Source organism: Physeter macrocephalus, chromosome 5 (genome assembly GCF_002837175.3).
Source record: "Physeter macrocephalus isolate SW-GA chromosome 5, ASM283717v5, whole genome shotgun sequence".
In the NCBI taxonomy this organism is placed as follows: domain Eukaryota; kingdom Metazoa; phylum Chordata; class Mammalia; order Artiodactyla; family Physeteridae; genus Physeter; species Physeter macrocephalus.
Genome location: NC_041218.1, coordinates 96319026 through 96344632, shown reverse-complemented (window position 1 = coordinate 96344632; position 25607 = coordinate 96319026). Strand labels below are relative to the sequence as shown.

The 25607-nt window shown below is 36.5% G+C and overlaps 1 protein-coding gene across 16 annotated transcripts in view; it reads right to left on the bottom strand.

Moving 5' to 3' along the window:
- The window catches only part of SUGCT (succinyl-CoA:glutarate-CoA transferase), an 806218-nt gene that overhangs the window by 708380 nt on the left and 72231 nt on the right, over positions 1 to 25607 (bottom strand). For 14 of the 16 annotated variants that reach the window (XR_008617466.1, XR_008617464.1, XR_008617465.1 and 11 more), the window contains one exon: positions 4818 to 4961. The exons of the other annotated variants lie outside the window; for them this stretch is intronic. Coding sequence is in view for 7 of the 14 variants with exons in the window: in XM_055085091.1 (XP_054941066.1) it covers positions 4818 to 4961 (144 nt within the window). In the remaining 7 variants the exon portion in view is untranslated. The remainder of the gene's footprint in view (positions 1 to 4817; positions 4962 to 25607) is intronic. 16 annotated transcript variants of the gene reach the window in all.

Genomic DNA, 25607 nt, shown 5'->3' with positions numbered 1-25607 from the left:
CATTTTTTAAAAGGTGAAGCTTCCTAATTATGTTACTTTGAAAAGTATCTAGAAATAGCACTTCCCATTTACATAAAGCAGATTTTAATCATTTTGTGGTTTGGCTTTTAGATCTAAAATCTACAAATGTTATCTTAATTGACAAACTAAGTGAAGTTAGTCAAGATTTCTCTAATATGAAAAGATATAATAATTATGATAAAATCATGTCAATAACCATCTTTTTAATCTCAGCATATTTCTAACATTGTGAAATATTTTTTCAATAACCTAATAAAATTAATGCTACTCATCAGTAGTATACTTTCTAATAGACAAAGAATTTGCCACATCCTTTGTTGCACTAAAACTTCAAAACAACCCAGTATGTTAGTATACTGAACATTTGTTGACTGGCTCCCCATCATCCTTTTCCCCTTCCTCTGGCCAAAAAACAACTCCACCATTCTTCAAGGAAATCACCTCTCCCCAGTCAAAGCCATGTGGTTTGGGTGGAGTTAACCCTGTCCCTTGTATCAGGAATGGCTTAAGCCAATCAATATACTTTAGCTTTCAGGTCTCATTAATTGGTTCAGGAATAGTTCACTTAACAGTCACAGTCTTGTGTTCTGGGACTTCTAGGAAAGGGCACTTCCTTTCTCTTCCATGGGAACTACTGAAAAATTCAGAAACTTTCCTGGGTGGTACAGTGGAAGGATGTAAGATCTGGAACAAGAATTGCTAAAACTTTAGCTCTTCACAATGAAGAATGGAGAAAAGGGGAGAGACAAGGAGAAAGGCAGAAAGCACAGAATAGGAATGAAAACAGGAAAGGAAAGAAAGACAAGCAAAAAAAAAAAAAAAAAAAAGACAGAGAAAAGAGATGCCCAAGGCTAGAGAAGCACACATGAGAAGAAAAGAGAGTCCAGGGCCACGGAGCTTAGGCTGTAGTGGCTTCAGAGAATGAAAAGGCTCTTATCACCCATTGTGTTGCACTTCAGGAAGGCTTCAGCGTAAATTATTACCTGTACCACTGCCCTTTGAAACTCTCTAACACTGTTCACAGCTCAGAGGTTATTCTGAATGTGGCAACGGTAGCAGTATCCAAGGAGACATAGTCTTTGGTTGAAAGACCATCACCTAACAGAATTTATAAACAGAAGCCTTAAAAAGTTAAAATCCAGATTCCTAAGCATGATATATGAGGCCCAACCACATTCTGCAACCCCGTTAGGGAACCACAGGGAACTATATATCACCTCCAACTTTCCCATACAACCTGGCTGCCTCTACTAGTAAACTTTGAACAGCTATGTCACCTCCCACTCCAAGCAACCTAGCACAGAGCCTGGGATACAGTTAGTGCTCAGTGGACTAGAGCTGAAACAAAAAATCCAGTCATCCCAGACTCCAAATGCTATTTTTTCTCAAAATTCTCATATTTCAACAAAAACACTTGTCCATCAGGTTAAAGTCCATGATGGCTTTCACTCAGTGGATCTAAACATGATTAGGTAATGACCCAGAAGAGCCCACTTTGTTGCACTATCTTACTGTAGCTCTTGGCATGCTTTTGGGAAGTGGGGGCAGTCTTACTATGTGTTTCCTTATTACTGAGTGCTCTTTTGCTTCCCCTGCCTCTTACTCAATTTGCCTTCTCCCCTTTAGCTTCACCACAGGAAAGCTGGAGCTTGCCTGTCCCTCAATGTCAAAGCTTTTCCTTCATTAAGCAGGGGAAAGAGAATGATTCAGGATGTCAGAAACCAGAGGTCTTGCTGTGACTCTGCTGCTCAAGTAGGTCAACCTCTCTTAGCCTCAGTTTTCAGTAAAATGAGAATAGAAATACCTGGTCTACCTACGTACCTCCAGTGATAGTTATGAGAGCAAAATAAAATAGTAGATGTGTAAGTGCAAAGCTCTAAAATAAGGCATAACAGATTTTTATTGTTAAAAGGTAGTTAATGACAATGGCCAAGATATAGAAACAATGTAATTGTCCATCAATGGATGGAGAGATAAAGAAAATGTGGTATGTACATACACTGGAATATTATTCATTCATAAAAAAGAAGGAAATCTTGCCATCTGCGACAACATAGATGGATCTTGAGGGCATTATGCTAAGTGAAATAAGTCAGACAGAGAAAGACAAGTACCATGTGATCTCACTTATATATAAAATCTAAAATTTTTTGAAATTTTTATTTAAAAAGTATACCGAATTCATAGCTACAGAGAACAGATTGGTGGTTGCCAGAGGTGAGGGATAGGGCATGAGCAAAATGGGTGAAGGGCGTCAAAAGGTATAAACTTGCAATAATAAAATAAATGTCATGGGGATGTAATGTACAGCATGGTGACTACATTAATAACGCTATATTGCATATTTGATAGTTGCTAAAAGAGTAGATCTTAAAAGTTATCACAAGAAAAAAAATTTTTGTAACTATAGATGGTGATGGATGCTAACTAGACTTACTGAGGTGACCGTTTCACAATACATACAAATACCAGATCATTATGCTTACACCTGAAACTAATACAATGTTATATGTCAATTATAAAAGGTAGCTAATGAGCCTTAAATACACTAATGATTTTAGCTACCTCTGACTGGGTTAGCTACAGCACAATAGGCTAAATCACTGCTACCACGTTTGCCAAAAGCAAATCATTTCATCATTAGTTGTTTATCAAGGACTTATCCTACACGTCGATGATTTTCTACTTTTTTCTAATTTTCCCTTAGCAAGTTGAAGGGTTATGAGGCATACCCATTGGTCACAGTGGTTCTCTGATTGATCTCCAATGATTGTTAGACCTGCTATTTGACAAATACTGGGCTGGGCTTTGAGGATACCACTATAAGCAAGAACAAACATTATTCCTGCACACAAGGAACTTACGGCCTCAAGGAGCAACAGGAACAACAAATATAGACACACACCCGAAGTGTGCATGTGTTTGCATTTACTGTGCCCTCACTGTGAAACAGCCCTATCCGTGATTCCACCCACCTCCATGCCGGCCCCCATGGAACCACACACCTCCAGATTGTGAATCACTGTGTTAGGTGCTAGAAGAGACTTCAACTCTGTAATACTCTACAAGAGAATTTTTTCCAAAGCTAATTAATTCATCATTGACATATTATAAGAAAAGCAGTCTGGGTAGAGATCTGAAGACCTAAGCAGAGCCCCAAATACAGGACCAGCTACATAATTTGTGAGTACTGGTGCAAGATGAAAAATGTAGGGCCTCTCATTCAAAAAATATTAAGAATTTCAAGGCAGTGACAGCAGAGCATTTAAATTCAGCCTAGTGCCTTCTGTGACTGCATAGGTCACACACCTATGAAATCTTCACAGCTTCCATATTTACTGGATGTGCAATTTTACCCAATCACTTAACCTACCTCGGGTTCCTTACAGCTATAAAATTAGGGGAGGAAGGAAAAAACTTTCAGCTTCTTCCCAGACCTGACATCTGCTTCTCTGTTAAGAAGAGAGATCATTCATTTGGAGAGAGTTCTTTTACCCTTTTCTTATAACCATTAAAACCCTGACTGTGACTCAAAGCTAGCGCTGAAAACTCATAAATAGTATTTCACCTTCAACCGTATTAATGTTTTTTTACTTCTATGCACTATCTTGATTTTGTCTAAAGGAAAAAAAATCTCCAAAGCAGAGTTCCAAGATTACTATTTTCCCATGTATGCCATTCAAATCTGAAATTCCCAACTGAGGTCTTTGTCTATGAAGTAATTTTTCCCAAAGTAAAATGTCTCCTTGTACAAGTTAGATGTTTTCATTTTTTTCCCCTCCTTGAAAAATTACCTATTCAAAATCAACTTCCACATATGGTACAGCATCTAGGTCTGATCCAGTAAAAAGGAGGCAAAGTGTCAATTTGGGAGTAAGTTAACCCTTTTATTCCACCAGCTTAGTATTTAGTATAACATAACTGACAGCTATCTAAACCAAGGGTTCTTAATCTGGAGCTTATGGTAAGAGTTTTGGGAAGTAATTAACTTGAATGGAAAAAAAATTATATCTTTATTTTCATCAACCTCTAACTAAAATTTAGCATTTTTTTCAATTATGAATGTAGACAACAAACCACAGGAGTATTGGCAGTACCTAAGCGTGACTTGATCACCAGTAAATATTCTACATATTTTCTGATATTACAGTTGCAGATACATCTCAAAATATCATTCATGCTCAACACCACCTCAAAATTGCAACAGTTATTGAATCCCCTAACAGATATCCTGTTTTAATGTATTAATAAAACATCATATGTACCATTATAACACAAAATTGGTTTCTACACTGAAATAACTACATTTCAATATAATTGGCTCCCTCTGTAATCCTAAGTATCTCATTCTACGCATTTAAAAACATAATTCTGAGGAAAGGTCCACAGACTTTACCAGATTACCCAAAGGGTCCATAGCACAAAAAAGATGAATAAACTCTGGTAAAAAGAAGTTACAGAGCTCGCATGACAATGAAATAGAAACAACTGTACTCCTGTCTCAAAAACAGTAACAGACCTATTCTAATAAAAACAGTCTTTAAAATTCTGGTTCAACAGCAATGTCTACATTATAACAAAATCTTCGTGGTCCATTTATTTTAATATGACAATATCAAGGACACCAAAACAGAACAGCTTTTGCTGTTGTTGTTTTGGTTTTTTTGGGGGGGTGGGGGAAATTCTGTTGTTTTGTTTTTTGTTTTTGCACATGTGACCACAGGATTTGATATGAAAAAGTGTAACACAGATACATGTTTTTATGCCACTATCTAAAACGTTATTTGGATTGGTACCTGGGATGACAGTAGGTTACAATCAATGAACAGTCCTTTTCCGGTTTTATATCTTTGTATCAATCCAGCCATAATGGCTCCATATGCATAAAGGCCAGTGGCAAGATCAGTCATGGCCACTCCTGGACGAACTGGATCTCCATCCTGATTTGAGGGTTAGGTTGAGAAAAACAGAGAAACTGAAAATTAAAACCATCATATGAGTTCACAAATATTCTAAGGTCAAATAAAAGAAAGAATTGTATATCATGTGCACACACACATACACACACAAGAAATACAACAAATTGCTGTTATGGATATCTGTTGGTGGTAAGGATATATTTACATTTGCGGTATATTTATTATTTTTCTGAACCCACCCCCACCAACCAAACTAAACCAAACCAAATGAAATAAAAGACTTTTAAAAACATGTCTAAAGTTCCTTCTTAATATAGTTTACATTATTTATACCAAAAAAAAGTAATTAAGTGAATTTGAATTTAAATGAGTTAATCTGTTGGAGAGGAAAGAGTTAAAGAAGTATTTTTTTCTTGTTGGGTTAGGAGGTTCTCCCAGGAAAGAAGAGGGCAGAAGACCTGGTCTAATCTCCTTATAAGCATGCTAGTAACTGGCAAATACACTAACGGTATTTGCTTAAAAAAAAAAAAAACAAAAAAAACAGTATATAAAAAAGGCTTTTAGCAGGATACTCCTGCCTTAGAATTACTATGGTAAAGAAACCTAGCATCTATAGATTTATGGGGCATAAGGCATGAGCTATGCAACTATCTGGGTATAAAATGCAAATGTTCCAATAGCCCATCAGTTTCGTGCAGTATGAGGTAACCCATGTACTGCATCTGAGATCTTATCTACTGCCCTGCGGTTGAGAATGTAGCTATTGTGAGAAGAAAGGCACTGGGGGCCTATCTCAGTGTCCAGGAGCTCCTTCTGCTTCTCCTGTGCCTTTTTATTGCTTGAATCCTTAAAATTACAAGTAAAGCTTGATACCGATTCATGTCGGTCTTATTGACAATCCAATCCTTGACCCATATGTAAAGGTATTAGAACAGTACCAGGCAAACAATAAGTGCCCTATAAAAATTAGCTATCAAATTTTTCATCATTATTATTAATCATGTTGTATCAGATAGTTCCTATTTTTCACTACCTTGAATTCTGCCAAGTCTTTCATTGCACATAATGCCTAAAAAAACCTATATTTCACCTAGTTGATCTATTCATTCATTCACTTCCTTATTCATTAATTCCAGCTGTTGTTCAGTCATTTTCAGAAGCTAATTTTTCCTTTTCTGAAGTCCATACATAAACTATGTTAATCATCTTACAAGACAGCTAAATTTGTTTAAAGCAAGTAAGTGAGACTGTACAGCGACTAAACTATTTTTCCCTGCTTTTCAACACAATTTCAAGGAAGATATTGCCATAAAAATTGGAAACTTCTGGGGGCCTTCTAACTATTATTATTGGAAAAACTTGTAGTGGCTTGAATCCATAAATTTAAAATTAATACTGTCATTTGGATTTAAGATTATTTAATGTATTAAAAGTGAGAGGTAAGTTCAAATTTAAGTTTATAGACATCATCTGCTTTCTTACTATAATATTAATATAATCACATTTCTTGAGAAGTTTTCTATACTTCTCAGACCAGCAGGAACAAATCATATAATAAATCCTTTATATTACATTTTAAGTCTCCTGAAAAGCAGAGACTATACCCAATATTCTAAAAATATCAATACATTACCCAGAATAATAGCATGATATGTATGAACGTTAAATATTGTCATCCATATATTAGAGACAACATTGTCACTGTTAAAAATGACCATTTGTGCCAAATAAGTTTAGTGAAATACTAATTTAAAGAGGCTTGCTAACACACTTTAGATTCAAAGATATAAATAGGCTGAAAATAAAAGCATGAGAAAGGATATATCATGCAAACAGCAGCCATAAGAATGCTGGAGTGGCTATACTAATATCAGACAAATAAACTTAAATCAAAAAAAGCTCTAGAGAAAAAGAAAGAGATTTTATAATGGAAAAGGGTCAATGCATCAGGAAGATATAACAATTAAAATCATACATGCACCCAAAAATTGAACCACCAAAATACAAAAAGCAAAAGTGACAGATTTGAAGGGAAAAATAAACCCTTCATGAATAACAGTAGGGATTGTCAATACTGAAATATGAATAGTGAGCAGCACAACTAGATAGAGGATCAAAAAAGAAATAAAATATTTAAACAACACCATAAACCAAGTATACCTAATAGATATAAAATGCACATTCTCAAGTGCACATGGAACATTCTCTAGGAAAGACCATATCCTAGGCCAGAAAACAAGCTAAAATAAATTTTAAATGAGTGAGTTTATACAAAATATATTCTCAGATCACAATGAAATGAAATTAGAATCAATAACGGGCATATTTGAGAAACTCAAAAATATGTGGACAGTAAACAACGTACTCCCAAAACACCAATGAGTAACAGAGGAAATTATAGAAGAAATTAGAAAATACTTCAAGATGAATGAAAATAAGGGCACGACATACCAATAATTTATGGATGCAGCTAAAGCAGTATTTGAGAGAAATTTAGAACTGTAAATACCTATATTAAAAAAGAACAGGGGCTTCCCTGGTGGCGCAGTGGTTGAGAGTCTGCCTGCCGATGCAGGGGACACGGGTTCGTGACCCGGTCCGGGAGGATTCCACATGCCGCGGAGCGGCTGGGCCCGTGAGCCATGGCCGCTGAGCCTGAGCGTCCGGAGCCTGTGCTCCGCAACGGGAGAGGCCACGACAGTGAGAGGCCCGCGTACCGCAAAAAAAAAATAAAGAAAGAACAAAGATCTCAAGTCAATTACCTAGGCTTCCACCCTAAGACATTGAAAACAAGAAGAGTAAACTAAACCCAAAGCAAGCAAAAGGAAGGAAATACATATTGGAGCAAAAAATAATGAAATGCAGAATACAATTCCAATAGAGAAAATCAACAAAACAAAAAGTTGGCTCTTTGAAAAGATCAGTAAAACTGACCAACTTTTAACTGAACTGTCCAGGAAAATGAAAAGAGAAGCATTCAAATTACTAACATCAGGAATGAAAGAAGGAACATCACTAACAACCTTGCAGAAATAAAAAGTATTACATGGGAATACAATGAAAAATTGTATGCCAACAACTTTGATAATCTAGATGAAATGGACAAATTCCTAAAAAGACAAACTACTGAAACTGACTAAAGAATAAATAGAAAAACTGAACAGACATATAACAATGAGAGAAACTGAATTAGTAATTGAACTTCCAACAACAACAACAAAAAGCTTTTTTTTAGCTTTGCTAGTGAATTCCACCTCTTTACAAATACTTCTAAAACCTGGAAGAGAGGAAACACTCCTCAACTCATTCTATAAGACCAGTAAAAACTGAGGTCAAGCCACACAAAAACATCAAAGGAAAATAAATCTATAGACCAATATCTCGGATGAATGTGAACACACACCAAACAATCCCAACAAAATACTAACAAACTGAATCCAGCAACATATAAAAATGATTATACACCATGACAAATCAGGATTTTTCTCAGGAATGGAAGGTTGGTTTAACACTTGAATATCAATCAACATAAGCATATGATAAAACTCAACACCCTTCATGATAAAATACTCAACACCAACACACTAGGAATAGAAGTGAAATTCTTCAATCTCATAAAGGGCAAATGTGAAAAAAAACAAACAAACAAACAAACAGCTAACCTCATAGTTAAAGGTGAAAGACTGAATGCTTGGCCCCATTAGGAACAAGACAAGGATGTCTGCTCTCATCACGCCAATTAAACATTATACTGGAGGCTCTAACCAGTGTAATTAGGAAAGAAAAAGAAATAAAAGGCTGGAAAGAAATAAATAAAACTACCTTTATTTGCAGGTGACATAATTTTGTATACAGAAAATCCTAAGAAATCCACCAAAAAAACTGTTAGAACTAATAAGTGAGTTCAGCAAGTTTGCAAGATACAAGGCATTATACAAAAATCAATCTTATTTCTACACAGTAACAATAAATAAACCAAAAATGAAATTAAGAAGCAATTTCATTTACAGTATGATCAAGAAGAATAAAGTACTTAGGAATAAATTTAACAAAAGAAGTATAAACTTAAACTCTGAAAACTACAAAATATTGTTGAAAGAAATTAAAGATCTAAAAAAATGGAAAGACATCGCAATGTCATGACTCAGAAGACTTAAAATTGTTAATACTGCAATACTCCCAAACTGATAACAGATTCAGTACAGTTTCACCTATTGAAATCCTAGGTACCTTTTTTTGCAGAAATAAAATCTGATCCTAAAATTCATATGGAAATTCCAGGGACAAAGAAGAGCCAAAACAGTCTAGAAAAAGAAGAACAAAGGTGGAGGACACATACTTCCCAATTTTAAAACTTACTACAAAGCTACTGTAAACAAGGCAGCATGGATGGCACAGGCAGATATACAGACTACGGAAATTCTCACCTTCAATTCATTTTTGACAAGCATACCAAGATAATTCAATGGGGAAGGAATAGTCCTCAAAAATTGGTGAAAAGAATGCAAAAGAATGAAGCTGGACTCCCTCCTCACACTATAAACAAAATTAACTCTAAATAGGCCATAGACCTAAACATAAGAGCTAAAACTATAAAACAAAAGAAAATATAGGAGTAAATCCTCATGATCTTCAATTTGGCATTGATTTCTTAGATATGACACCTAATAGCAACAAAAGATAAATGGTACATCATGAAAATAAATATCACATGTGTTTCAAAGTAAATGATCAAGGAAATGAATAGATAAAAAATGGGAGAAAGTTTTTGCAAATCACATATCTGATAAGGAACTTATAAACAGAATTTATAAAGAATACTTACAACTCAATAAGAAGACAAATAACCATTTTTTAAATGGGCAAAGAATTGAATAGACATTTCCAAAGAAGATCTACAAATGGTCATTAAGCATATGAAAAGATGTTCAGTATCATTAGCCATCAGGGAAATGCAAATGAAAACCACAATGTGCTTATAACTCAAAACAATAAAGACAACCCAATTAAAAAAATAAGCAGAGGGTTTAAATACACATTTCTCCAAAGAAGATATACCAATGGCTAATAGGCACATTGAAAGATGCTCAACATCATTAGTCACCGGGGAAATGCAAATCAAAACCACAACCAGATACCACATCACACCCACTAGAATGGCTATCATGAAAAAGAGAAATAATAACAAATGTTAGCAGGGATGTGAAAAAAATCGAAACTCATATGCCACTAGTAGGATTGTAAAATGGTGTAGTCATTGTGGAAAAAGACTGGCAGTTCCTCAAAAACTTAGATATAGAGTTACCATATGACCCAGAAACTTCACTTCTAGGTATATATCCAAGAGTATGAAAACGTATGTCCTCTCAAGAAACATATGCACAAATTTCCATAGCAGCATTATTCACAATATCCTAAGAGTGGAAGAAACCCAAATGTCCATCAACTGGTAAATGGATAAATAAAGTGTGGTACAGCCAGATGACGGGATATTTCAGGCAATAAAAACAAAGTACTAATACATACTACAACATGGAAGAATTCTGAAAACAGTATGCTAAGAAAAAGAAACCAGTCACAAAATGTCACATATTATATGACATCAATTTTATGAAACATCCATAATAGGCAAAACCACAGAGAGAAAAAGTAGAACTGGGGGCTGGGGGCAAGTAGGAATAGGAGTACTGCTAATGGGCCTGGGGTTTCTTCTGGGTATGATGAAAATGTTCTAAAGTTGATTGCACACCTCTGTGACTGTACCAAAAAACAATGAACTGTACACTTTAAATGGGTGAATTATATGGTATATGAATTATATCTCCATAAACCTGTTTTATTTTTTAAATACCATTATAATGCTGGTAATGAAAGCAGAAAAATAGAAATAAATAAAAATAAATTTAAAAAATCTTTTTAAAGGCCTGCTAAAGAACATGTATTTAGTGGGAACTCTAGAAGTTACATTTCATTCAAGCTGCTTGGTAGCAATAATTAAAGGAGATGTACCATTTGTATTCTATTGTAATTCAGAGATGACTATGCTCATACTTTGGAAATCCCTCATAATCATATTCCTGTCATCTAAGAATTGTCAGCATGCCAGAGGAATAAGAAAGGGAAAATAAATTACCATTTAGTAAGCAGAAAATCCCACAAAGAACCACACTGTGACTGTGAAGTGACTAGGTATTCCCAGGTGCAGTCAGGCAGAGTCAGAGAAGGGGCTGTGTGTACTCGTGGAATCAAACTCCCCTTCCACATCTGGAGCTCCATAGGAGCCCTCATGCCATGACAGTACTAACCAATGTGCCTCTTCTTCTCAAACCTGGGATAAATGGGGTCAATGGGTATAAGAATTCATCACTCACAATCTTTAGTAAAAATATATTTGAGGAAAAACGGGTAACTAACTGACCTTGTTAAGCAATACGCCCTAGAATCTCATCATAATTTGTTGGAAGAAGTGGATTTAAACTTATAAGTAGACTTTTGGAAATGAAGTAAAATTTTTATTTTATTAAATTTTAATTCTAGAAATCAATAGTAGAATGTTTTTTTCATGGTCACTTAGAAACTGCTTTAAGTGTATTCAGTTCCTTTGATAAGTTAATGTAAACTTTTTGTAAGAGCAATTTATGATGATTTTCCTATAAAACTAAAATGAGTGTGCCTCTCATCAACAAAAGTACAAGAAAAAGAAGATTCTACTTAACAGTTAAGACACAGAGTTATAGTTAGAGGACAAAGTATAATATAAAAATATTAAGAGTCTTCCCAATCATTCACTTTACATATTCATTTGTGTATCTCTCCATTCTCATTGTTTCAATGTTATTTTCATATATTTTCTCATCCCCCATTCATTCCTGTATTCAAAAACTCATTACAGGTAAAACCTGAACATTAGTGGAAAAACTAGGGAAGTCTTAAAAAAATGTGGAGTTTAGTTAATAGTCTCATACCAGTGTTAATTTCTTAGTTTTGATCATTGTACTATGATTTTGTAAAGTGTTAACATTAGAGGAAACTGGATGAAGGGTATAGGAACTTTCTGTACTGTGTCTGCAACTTTTCTGTAAGTACAAAATTGTTTTAAAATTTTAAAGTTGATAAGTAGAACCTGAATGAGTTCTTTAGAAAATAAAGTTTGACAATTTCAAAATGGTTATTTTTAGAAAATTATGCAATCTACAGAAGAAGGGGAAAAAATAGGTAACCACCTATAAAGGTGTTCATTTGTTTCCTTTACATCACAATCTCCTAAATTATAAAATTAAGAATTTAAAAAGATTATTTCCCAAACACAATTTAAGACTGTTTTAACATTTCATTCATTTCTCCATATCTATTCTCACTACTTTCAGAGTTTGCCAAATGAAAAAGAAAAATGATGTGTTTTTCTAAGTTATTCATTAAAACCTTGTCTGGTTAAAAAGTACATAAGAGGGCTTCCCTGGTGGCGCAGTGGTTGAGAGTCCGCCTGCCGATTCAGGGGACACAGGTTCGTGCCCCGGTCCGGGAAGATCCCACATGCCGCGTCTAAGTTATTCACTAAAACCTTGTCTGGTTAAAAAGTACGTAAGAGGGCTTCCCTGGTGGCGCAGTGGTTGAGAGTCCGCCTGCCGATTCAGGGGACACAGGTTCGTGCCCCGGTCCGGGAAGATCCCACATGCCGCGGAGCGGCTGGGCCCGTGAGCCATGGCCGCTGAGCCTGCGCGTCCGGAGCCTGTGCTCCGCAGCGGGAGAGGCCACCGCAAAAAAAAAAAAAAAAGTACATAAGAAACTTTAAATCAGTTCTGGCACACGTTCAATAAAGAGGCATGAATTTGAAAAGTAACCAAGAATTTTTCTCCTTAGTCATATTACTCAACCTAATTACTTCATAAAACAACAAAAAATGTTAAAACTTTTTTAAAGTAGTTGGCTTCATTTTCAAAATAAAAAGTTATTGTTAAATATGTCCATGTCTCTATGTCATATTTTTATTTCAAAATGAGGCATTCATTATATAAATATAATCTACAGAAAATTTTGTTTTTACTCTAGGGCACATGAATTTTTTAATGATCTATTTTCCGAAATATGAATTCTTCTACTATTTACTAACTGCATAACCTTTGGCAAGTTCTTAGCCTTTGTCAGTTTTTCTGTCAATTGTAAAATCTTGCTAATAAACAAAATCTACCTCATCAGTTGGTATGAAGATTAAATAAGAAAAGGTGTATAAAAAACCTTTTTATAAATGTAAAAGGCCGCACACATGTGACTTTTTAAAGATACTTGGTGCAGTGCTCTAGAAGCCCCATCAGAAAGATTTGACAGGGGCTCAGGGGAGAGAGCCAAGATGGGAACCTCAGTCAAGGACAGAGGAAAGAGGGAACAGATGTATTCAAGAGATACTTAGAAATTTGAATTCATAGACTTGGATTACTGATTGGGTGAGGGAGGGGTTAAATTAAATCAATTGGGGGAAAATCAATAGGAAATTAAGCTTCTTAATATGATGGTAATATTTTGATTATGAAAGTTACCATCAGTATGATTTGCAGCCCTAGTTAGGAAAAGTATCTTTAGTAGAAATAGAAAGAGCAGCACAGAGAACAAAAAGTGGTATATTCCGATCAAACGAGGGTTTCAGTGACTAGGAAGAACATAGTCACCACAGTCACTGCCTTCACACTTTATGAGCACAGACTCTGGAACTACACAGTATCTGAACCTTCTGTTCCAAGCACAAAGTCTCCTCGAGCCATTCACTGATGCTAAAGAATATGCTTTTAGCACAGTCACATACAAATTTTCACAGAGTAACATTTCCCCTACATGAAGGAAGTTTTGTTGAATGGCTAAAACATGGAACTCAAAGCTGTAAATTCTCCTAGTTGGTGCCTTCACTTTTTCACCTATAAATAGGCATAACAAAATCTATCACCTATGTGCCTCCGTGACATGGAGTCCTCCAACCTAAATCACATATTTTTAGAACTTGAAAGGATCCTATAGTTAAGTCCCCGTATCAATGGAGGCAGAGAAGCAGGAAAGTATCCAGCTGTTAAGAGATCAGTCTCTGCTACTTACCGGCAAACAGATCCCTGGTAAGACAGAGAAAAGAGAGTTAGCATTGTAATGCACTTCATTTAGGCTAACAGTGGTGCACAATACCAAGAGAAAGTCTTTAGAATGTTCACCTAGAGCCTGGTAGAGGAAGATCATTTTTCTTAATCACATCCTGAAAGGCTCAAAGTTCCACCCCATCTCCCACCCACACACCTCCTTCTCAGCCTCGACAGAGCACAAGTCAGAAGCCACAAACACAATAAACTGGGATGCCAGAAGGAGGGAAGTAAAGAAAGATTTAGAAGATGAGGGAGAGAAGAGTCCATCCTCCTGATGCACCTGCCACACCAGATAGGCGACTCAAGAGAAAACGTAACAAACTGACTTGTGCCATTCTCTGGATCCCACGTGGATGCTTGCTGACCTAATACTAAGAATTTCTTTCTAATAATAAATTAAAACTTTCTACCCTTCCAAACATTAAAGGTACAACTTAGAGGTATCGGACTTATAGAAGGCAAAATTCTATACTGCACTTTAAAACCAGTACCTAACTTTTTGCACAACCCTTAGGAGCAAGCAATCCTAGTTATAGATGAGGAACGGCAAGGTTACCTAAATACCGTAAGATGTTACAAGCGTTTAGCAGCTAAGTCAGAAGGAGACCCCAAGTGACCCTGAGTCCACTGCCTCTACCACATTACTGGATTCAATTACCTTCCTTAGGGTTTCATGACCAGGTCTGGATACTTAACTATTTTGTATTTAGTAAAGCAGTAAGAAGCTAGCTTCGGGTCTCCTGCATGTTCATAATGTCATGTACAACTTCATGCTCTTCAAAGTGCTTTAACATATGCTGTTACATTTAACTCTCAATAAGAATTCTGTAAGTACCAATAGTATCTCCATCTTACAGATTATGAAAGAAACATTTAGATGATAAATTAACTTGTCAAAGTCACAGAGAGCAAAATGGTACAACTAGAACTGGAACTCAGAAATTCTGACCCCAAAGCTTCTGATCTTTCCACTACCACCTTGCCTCCATGTATTATTCTAATTCCCATATTCATCATCTCTCCTTTACAGACAATCACTAGAAAGCAAAAAAATTTTTTTTTTTTTTTGCGGTACGCGGGCCTCTCACTGTTGTGGGCTCTCCCGTTGCAGAGCACAGGCTCCGGACGCGCAGGCTCAGCGGCCATGGCTCACGGGCCCAGCCGCTCCGCGGCATGTGGGATCCTCCTGGACCGGGACACGAACCCGCGTACCCTGCATCAGCAGGCGGACTCTCAACCACTGCGCCACCAGGGAAGCCCCCAGAAAGCAAAAATTTTAAATGAGTGAGTTGATTTGTCATTTCTACAACTACAATTAAGAAATAATCAGTTCTGATGTGGGATGGTTTGTTCTACAAAATTTAAGTGAATGGCAAGCAATCGAATGCATCTACAGAAAAACATGCTTTTACCACTCTGAAAAAATGTAAACCAAAACCTTTTTCAGAAAATAACTGGAAGAATCCATTCACTGGGAGCCTGCTGAATTAAAAAGGTAGACAAAACTGGGAATTCCCTGGCGGTCCAGTGGTTAAGACTTCCACTGCATGGAACACAGGTTCAATCCCTGGTCAGGGAAATAAGATCATTCATGCTGCACAGCACGGCCAAAGACAACAACAACAGCAACAGCAACATCATAAATAAATAAATAAATATAAAAATTTATTTTAAAATTAAAAAAATTTTTAAAGTACACAAAACTACAAATTTTCAAAGATCCCTTAACACGCCAAACATACTCTTTTCTTGTCCAGAGATTAAATACCATCGAAATTATTCTGAGTTAGCTCCCACAGTGATATGCCCAAAATATCATCTAGCCTGGCTGTCCTCTTAAGTTTAAATAGGGTTAGACTGAGAGAAAATGGAATGGATGGTTGGGGAATTGTGATATTTTAAGGGACGGCCTAAGAAACTATTTGAAAAGTTATTTTGCTTCTTTCCATGTTGTTCTTCAAGAAAAAGTTTCCTAATTATAGTTTCTGTGCTACAGCTTTCAGTGCTAATGGATCAGAGAAAAGCAAAAACAAATCTAAACTAAACATCAATGTCTCTAATTTCTGAGACAAAACAACTTTCACAACCACTAAGATCGGCATAGAGTCAATCCTATATTTAACAGGCCTCCTCTGAACTCAGTCTTACATATTCCAGAAGTAGCTCCAGACCTTTATAAGAGTTGTCTATTTCTGGTATGATTTAGGTAAGCCATACCTAGAAGGAACAAAACAGATGAACTCTTGGATGTTCCCTGTCCTATAATTTTACCTATTTCATTTAATTTTCATTTCTCATCAATAAATGATGTCTCAAAGAACTACATTATGGATTTTGAATGCAATTACTTTTGAATGAAAAATCTTTCTACACCAGTGTTACAAGTTATCTAATACAGTGCTTCCTGAACCCTCCAAGATAAACTGGATAGAATCACTCTATGTAGTTGTGGTGGCCACATGCATGGAGTTGTCAGAATAAGCCAAATAAATGCAGCAGATGATCTGGTTTAAAAAATTATTTTAGTCTCATTTAGTCATGACAAAAATTAGATGGAACCAGTGACCTATTAAGGCCAGTCTTGGAACACAATAATAAACCATCAGCACATAGGAGAACATTTAACTTTCTGCTGTCTATGGCAGTACCTTTGTTTCATCCAAATGGATTATCAAGTCATTAAGATACAAGTTTTAAAAGGTGGAAAACATATCCTTTTTTACTCGCTCAAAATTGCTATCTAATGTATCAAGAGATAGCTTCTCTGTTCCTTTCATTCTGGTTCTCTCTTTGATAATTAGGTTCAGACACTAAGAGTAGAAAATGTTTATATTGAGATCATAAAGCTTAGTCCATAACCAATTTTTGCCACAGGCAAAGCCAAGAAAAGATCATTTAAAGCTACAAGAAGTCCATTGTTACTAGCAGATTTCTCCACAAAGTGGAAAGACTGTGCCTAAATCCCACCTGCTCTTTACGTAGCATTGCAGCATATTGAGAGACTGTGAAAGATTGTATTTTCCAAAGATGGCTGCAATATCCCCTTCCACATGCCCTTTTAGTACCTTAACATTCCCTGCCCCTATCAATAGGTGGAGTCTAATTCCTTTCTCCTTCATTCTGGGTGGGTTTGTGACATGCTTGTAACCAACAAAATTTTGCAGAAGGGTTACAGCATGACCTCCACAACTATGTCACAGAACATATGTATTGGTGACTTTGCCTTGTTTACTGAAACACTTGTGTTAGTGGAGCCCTGAGCCCCCATATAAACAGTCTGACTGCTCTAAGGCCACATACTGTAAGGAAGCTCAAACTAGCCCATGCAGAGAGATGATGTGAAAAAGTCCTGAGATTAGATGGGGAGATGCCTGGCAGCCCCAAGCTGCTCCAGACCCCACTGTTCCTGCTTTGACTGCAATTGCTTGAGAAACCCCAAGCCAGAACCACCCAACTGAGCCCTTCCCAAACTCCTGACCCATGGAAACTATGAGAGTTCATAAAATGATTGCTCTTGTTTTAAGTCACTACGTTTCAAGGTGATTTGTTACACAATAATTATTAGCAGAATAGAGATCAAGGCTTACAAATGACCAAGAAGAAAACTAGCCTACAATGCAGAAGGAATACCTGGGAAACAAAAGGATATAAACTACAGCTCTTGTCCCAGTTTTAGGTGTTCCAAGATCCCTCTGAAACTATATGCAAAAATTCTGTATGTTAATTTCCTAGAAGACGTTTGATAGCTTTCATCAAATTCTCAAAGAAGTTTATGACTCTTTTAAGATATATTAAAAATTGATTTATAATTTTGGAGAAGACTTTGCAACTAGTTTGGATGACTGAATCAAACAATGAATGTGAAGGTATGATAAGAAATGAGGCTGAAAAGACAGTCTCTTCAATAAGTGGTGCTGGGAAAACTGAACAGCTACATGTAAAAGAATGAAATTAGAACACTCCCTAACACCATACACAAAAATAAACTCAAAATGGATTAGAGACCTAAATGTAAGGCTAGACACTATAAAACTCTTAGAGGAAAACACAGGAAGAACACTCTTTGACATAAATCACAGCAAGATCTTTTTTGATCCACCTCCTAGAGTAATGGAAATAAAAACAAAAATAAACAAATGGGACCTAATGAAACTTAAAAGCTTTTGCAAAGCAAAGGAAACTACAAACAAGACGAAAAGACAACCCTCAGAATGGGAGAAAATATTTGCAAACAAATCAACAGACAAAGGTTTCATCTCCAAGATATATAAACAGCTCACACAGCTCAATTAAAAAAAAAAAAAACAACCCAATCCAAAAATGGGCAGAAGACCTAAATAGACATTTCTCCAAAGAAGACATACAGATGGCCAAGAGGCACATGAAAAGCTGCTCAACATCACTAATTATTAGAGAAATGCAAATCAAAACTATAATGAGGTATCACTTCACACTGGTTAGAATGGGCATCATCAAAAAATCTACAAACAACAAAAAATTGATACAGCCACTATGGAGAACAGTACGGAGGTTCCTTAAAAAACTAAAAATAGAATTACCATACAACCCAGCAATCCCACTACTGGGCACATACCCTGAGTAAACCATCATTCAAAAAGACACATGTACCCCAATGTTCACTGCAGCACTATTTACAATAGCCAGGTCATGGAGGCAACCTAAATGCCCATCGACAGATGAATGGATAAAGAAGTTGTGGTACATATATACAATGGAATATTACTCAGCCATAAAAAGGAATTAAATTGGGTCATTTGTAGAGACATGGATGGACCTAGAGACTAATACAGAGTGAAGTAAGTGAGAAAGAGAAAAACAAATATCGTATATTAACGCATATATTTGGAACCTAGAAAAATGGTACAGATGAACTGGTTTGCCGGGTAGAAATAGAGACACAGATGCAGAGAACAAACATATGGACACTAAGGGAGGAAAGTGGCGGGCAGGGATGGTGGTGGTGTGATGAATTGGGAGATTGGGATTGACATGTATACACTAATATGCAGAAAATGGATAACTAATAAGAACCTGCTGTATAAAAAAATAAATAAAATAAAATTCAAAAATTACAAAAAAAAAGAAAGAAATGAGGCTGGATAGCAACCAAAGACAAATCATGAAGGCCTGATATTATATATCTAATGAGGTTAGGTTTATTTGTTTATTTGCTTCCCTAAGTATGATAGGAAATAACTGAAAGGTTTCCAGAAAAATAAAGTTCCAAGGTCAGTTTTATTGAATACAAATTAAATATCACTGGCATCACTTTGTCGATTAGAGAGGAGTCATAAGAATCATAAGGTTTGAGAGTTGAGGCAGGGAACCAAGTAGAAAATTACTGCAATTATTCATGAAAAAGATCAGAGGCCAAACTAAGTCAACAGCAGTAGGAATGAGAGGATGGAACAAATGGTCACAAGAGTTAGCACACAGAACCCAGACTTAGTGAATGTTTGGACAGAAGTTTAAGTTTCTGGGTTTGGGTTAATAGTTCAATTGAGATAGGATAAAAGAAAAGAAAAATAACTGCTGAACTGGTTTTTTGTTTGTTCAGTTTAAGGAGTATATCCAATCAAGAGTTGAATATGCAAACCTAAAACCTAAGGGAAAAAGAACTGGGTGAAAGATATAAATTTGAGAGCCAAAACATTATGTATGGTAGTTAAAACCACGCTAGGTTTGAGATATTATCTAGGTAGAACATACTGAACAGTGCTACCCAATAGAAATATAAGGTGAGCAAAATAAAAACTACATATGTAATTTTTAAAATTTTGCTAAAAAAAGTAAAAGGAAACCAGTGTAATTAATTTTAGTAATATATTTCATTTAACACAACGTATCTAAAATATTATCATTTCAAAATGTAATCAATTTTTAAAATTATTAATGAGAAATTGTACATGGTCTTGTTCATATGTCTTTGAAATCCATTGTACTTTTTACACTTACAGCACATCTCAATTCAAACTTGACACATTCCAAATGCTTACCAGTCCCATGTGGCTAATGGCTGCCTTATTAGAGAGTATAAAAGAGTAAAAAAAATAGATGAGGTCAAAGCACAGAATTCTGGGCACAATCATTACTTTAAAAGCAGGGTGAGGAAAAGGAGGCCATGAAGAAGACTGAGAAGGAGGAAAACCAGGAAAGACACATTACGGGAGACAAGGAGGAAAAGAGCATCGAGGAGGGGTAGGTGGCCAACACTGTCTACTGTCGCAAAGTGAGATAAGAAAGGAAAAGTGAAGTAAGTCAGAGGAAGACAAATATATGATATCGCTTATATGTGTAATCTAAAAGAAAAATGATACAAATGACCTTATTTGCAAAAGAGAAAGAGACTCACAGACTTTGAGAATGAACTTATGGTTACTGTGGGGGAAACGTGGGGGAAGGGATAGATTGGGAGTTTGAGATTGACACATACACACTGCTATATTTAAGATAGATAACCAAAAAGGACCTACTGTAAAAAATAAATAAATAAACAAACAGAAAGGAAAAGTATCCACTGTAGTTTCCAATTAAGAGGTCACTGGTAACCCTCCCAAGAGCAATTTCATTGGTGAGGGGGCTATGGAAGCCAGAATGCAATGGATGGAGGAAAGAAACAGAAAACACATGCCCTTTTTCCACAAAGTATTAACAGTACCTCTTATTACTTACACCAGTGATTCCAAAACCAGGTGGATTATCAGAATCACTCAGAAGGCTTTTCAAGAATACAGATATACAGGTAACACCATCCCAGGTTTCTGTTTCATTACGTCTAAGACATGGGAATTTATGTATCATTTAGAGTTGTCTAAGCAATTCTAAAGACTTCTGGTATATAGTAAAATCGGAATCAGTGTGCCTAAACCTGAAAATCCTTAATTCAATCAGGCTCTGAAAGTCTTGTAGGATTACATCCCATAGTTCCGTAGTGAAAAGTTTCTCAACATTTCCTGTCCCTCAGGACAGGAATTATGATTTACTAGCACAAATGTAAGCTTCATTACAAGTTCAAAGTTCTTTTCCAGTGACTATGACTTCAGGCCAAGTATTTATTATTTCTGCACTTGCTTATTCCCTATCTATAAAAGGAATGACTTAGAGATGACTAAAAGTACATCTGACTCTACTTAAAGGCATCATTTTCACACAGATTTAAATATTAATCCTCCTAATATTTTAGAACTTTTCATGCCAAAAGTGCAGAAGTCCCCTCCTCCTTGAACATGCAATGAAAGACAGAAATTAAACTATTTTCTCAAAAGTTAACATGGAAACTATTCCTCAGTTACAACTAAACAGGGTTATGGTTCTCGACAGCCAGTCCAGGGGGCAACATGGGTGAGAGGAACACGGTTCAGAACTGAGACTAACTGAGCTAAACCGTATGTCCCTTTATTTCTTCAAAGCTGCACATTGCCCTTTCAGGGACCTCTTTAAGCTCCTCCTTTATAGTCACTTTACCCTGATTTTACTTAGATAAAAATGCTTGAGTGTAGAATACACATTGTGATTTGTCATGCAGTCCAATCTCCTAGAGAAGTTACTAACTCAGAATTTAAGCTCTCATTAACTTGCCATCAAAAGTCTCTACGGTTCAAACAGCCATTCAAGACACTCTGCATTTTCCTTTTTACTGTGTAAAATGACAGTATGAATTAAACACTACATCCTTGACTAGCCAATCTTTCCTACAAAAGAACTTTTAAAAAAGAGAAAGAAATTCTACTGTATTAGTTTCCAAAATAAAACAGTACATAAAGACTCCTAAAGCTGAAAAACTCTCAAAGGATCATTTGGTCCAACTTCCTGCCTTTAGGCAGGTAAATTTCTAAATCATCCAGGAAGATGCTTATCCCTCTCTCCTTAAAGATCTCCAGAGGAAACAGAGCACTTATTGAGTATCTAACACATGCCAGGCATGCACCAGAAAGAGAAAAGGAACTAGCATTATTTCCCAGGTGTTTGCCTACACATTATCTCATTTAATCTGAGTACATTTTCCAGGATGTGTGTTAGTACTCTCATTTTTACAAATGAAAATAAAAGGTTTTTTTTAATGTTCAATACCATTACCCTAATGTTCAATACCATTAGGGTATCGAACATTGCATGGCAATGTTCGATACCCTAATGGTCAAAAAGCTCTTCATTTAGCTAATTAAAATATCTTCTCTGATATGAGCTCCTTTTCTCTTATTCATTGTTCTATGAACAATAAAAATAACTATTCCACATCCTCCCCAAAATAGATGAAAACGGCACTCAAATCATTTCTTTGCCTTATCTATGGCAAACAAATCCAGTCCCTATAGACTTTCTCATTGAAGAAACTATTTTATATCCCTGGGATAATCTGGGCCATTCTTTTTAGGATTTTCTCTGATTATAACACTTTTTCAAAGCATGATGACTCAAAATGAACACAATGCTCTCAAAAGTAACCACTTACTGAGATAGAAAAAAAAAAAGAGGGGGAGGTTTTTTCTTTCATAAGATTCAGAAAGCAAAAACATTAGGAAGAAACTTGTTTAAATGATTTTTAATCGTTACCTCAAGCTGAATGTTTTTTCCAAATATTTTTTACCATATTTTTCCAGTCACAACCCAAAAATTCCCTATTCACATTTTCTGAGTATGAGGCTTATATGAAGTGTTCCACCCAATAGAAGACTCTCCTTTTATTTTTAAGTATGTCCCTTAAAGAACTCCAAAAGGAATCTCAAATGCTATAGCTATTGCTACGTGTATCAACCTGTTATTATCAAACTGAAGTTGAATCCTTAAAGATTCCAAATTCATATGTAACAAATAATCAATGAGCACCAACTCTGTAGTGGATCTGTGTTATACTCTAGGGATAGAAAAAAGTATCCCAAAGACACTCCCTGAATTAAGGCACTTACATTCCAGAGCAGAGACAGATCGACATACAATAAGCAACATAATGAAAATTACACTGGAGCATAGAGAAAGAAGTGGCAAGTTTTCCCTAAGGAAGCTAAGAAAAAAAACCAAGTCATAAAAGATGAACAAAAGTCCTGTGTAACTAGTTAAGGCTTTCAATAGGGGCACCAGTGGCATTTTGGAGGTGACATTCTAGATTCATGAGCTTGTCCCAAACCTTAAGGATGTTTACTCATCCCTACCCCAAGCACTAAATGCCAGTACAACCCACCATCCCACACATCATTTTAAAACTCCCCTGGAGTCGGGGTGAAGATTATTATCCACAGATGAAAACCATTGCTAGAGCATAGGATACCTCAAGCTCAGAAATGACATAAGAAATAAGTAGGTTAGGGACTTCCCTGGTGGTCCAGTGGTTGAGAATCCGCCTTCCAATGCAGGGGACGCAGGTTCGATCCCTGGTCGGGGAACTAAGATCCCACATGCCGCAGGGCAACTAAGCCCATGCGCCGCAACTACTGAGCATGTGAGCCCCAACTAGAGAGCCTACGTGCCACAGCTACAGAGCCCATGTGCTCTGGAGCCCGCAAGCCACAACTAGAGAGAGGAGCCCACGCGCCACAACGAAAGATCCCGCGTGCCTCAACGAAGATCCCACGTCCTGCAACTGAGACCCCACGCGGCCAAAAATAAAATAAATATTTTTTTAAAAAGAATCACTTATTTAAAAAAAAAAAAGATGCGGGAAGACTATTGTGCTTGTTTCTTAGTAGACCATCTCTGAAAGGATGCAAAAGAAAAGTGATAGCATTGACTGTCTCTGAGGAGAAGTAGGTGAATTGAAGACAGACAGAAGGAGATTTACATTGTAAACTCAGATACAGAGTGACAAAGACAAACCTGGTTATTATATAGAGAGCTCTCTTTCACTCTTGAAAGAGTCCGGATTTGTATGATAAATTATATAGTCAACATACTTGTTTCTTGTAGATTTAGCATTATGTGAATGTATTACCTCTTCAAAAATACAAACTAAATACAATACAGTGCCTTTGGATAGCAATGTAAGACTATGTTCCTTTTGTTTAATTGTTTGTGTGTCCTTAGTTTTTACAGGGGGAGATAAATATCTAAGAAGCATAGCTTGTAAACTTGATGTAATCCATCCTGCACATATGGATCAAACTAATCTTATGAAGCACAGCTTTCATCATGTCACTCCCCTTGTGAAAAACCTCCCTAACTTCACTGTGAGCAAATAACATCTCAATTTCTTTGCTTGACCTTGAAGACTTTCCAAAGCATGGCCTTAATCAAGTTTCCCCCACTACTCTGAAACTTTAACTCTCAGCTCTTCCATGGCTGGCCTATTGCTTTTCTCTAGGTATGCCTGATTCCTTTCTACTTCCCTATCTTTGTTCACTCTGCAATCTCCACTAGGAATGCCTCAATCCATCTGAATCCTATTCACCTTTCCAGGTACCATTCAACTCAAATCCCACCACTTTTTTGAAATCCCACCCTGAGCCACATTTATATTTTACTTGTAGTAAGTTATAGTAATTTCTCTCCAACAGATTCCATGTAGGCCATAAATTAGATTTTGAAGATTTTATTAATTAAATTAAAAAAAAGAACATTTGAAGAGCATCTGTTATACAGGGCACAAGGACATAAAGTTGAATAAGAGGCTTTCCCTACCCTGGAAGTGCTCACAGAAACTGCTGACAACTGGCACCATGCCCCCTGCCCTCACACATCTACCCCTCTCGGCTGCTTGCAAAAAACTTACCTCACTGTCAGCACCACATATGCAGACACACACACACCCACTCACTCACCCACACACATATACACACACTCCCCAGCCCCAGGCCTCTAGGATCATAAAACTCAAGGGCTTTCAAAGGCTGTTTATTCCCAAGAAAGGATTAGAAACTCTCTATCTCACAGTTCTCTATATTGCCTGCTACATAATCTTCCACTTAATTTTATGCAGTTTTCTATCATTTTCTAACTTTTCCATGAGTATGTATCTAATCTAGTCAATCAAATTATTACTTATAGAGTAACTTATTAAATTCTTTATGGCATGTAAAACAATACTATTCACATATGGTCAATACATCTTTTTCATTGATTGATATAATTCTTGATGTTTAAATGTAAGGTGAATTATTACTTAGAACATGTATTACATATGTCTGAGTCATTTACTTTCCGGAATCTCTCATACTCATTGGTTTCATTCTCAATACCCTCTCCATATTCCCTATGCATTAAAAAAATTAGATAGATGATAGACAGATAAAAAAATTAGATAGATAGATAGATAGGTAGGTAGATAGATGATATCCCTTTTGAGTAATAACTGGTTAGCATAGAGCCATGAACATAAAAAATAATGGAACAGGGGGCTTCCCTGGTGGCGCAGTGGTTGCGCGTCCGCCTGCCGATGCAGGGGAACTGGGTTCGCGCCCCGGTCTGGGAGGATCCCACGTGCCGCAGAGCGGCTGGGCCCGTGAGCCATGGCCGCTGGGCGTGCGTGTCCGGAGTCTGTGCTCCGCAACGGGAGAGGCCGCAGCAGAGGGAGGCCCGCATACCACAAAAAAAAAAA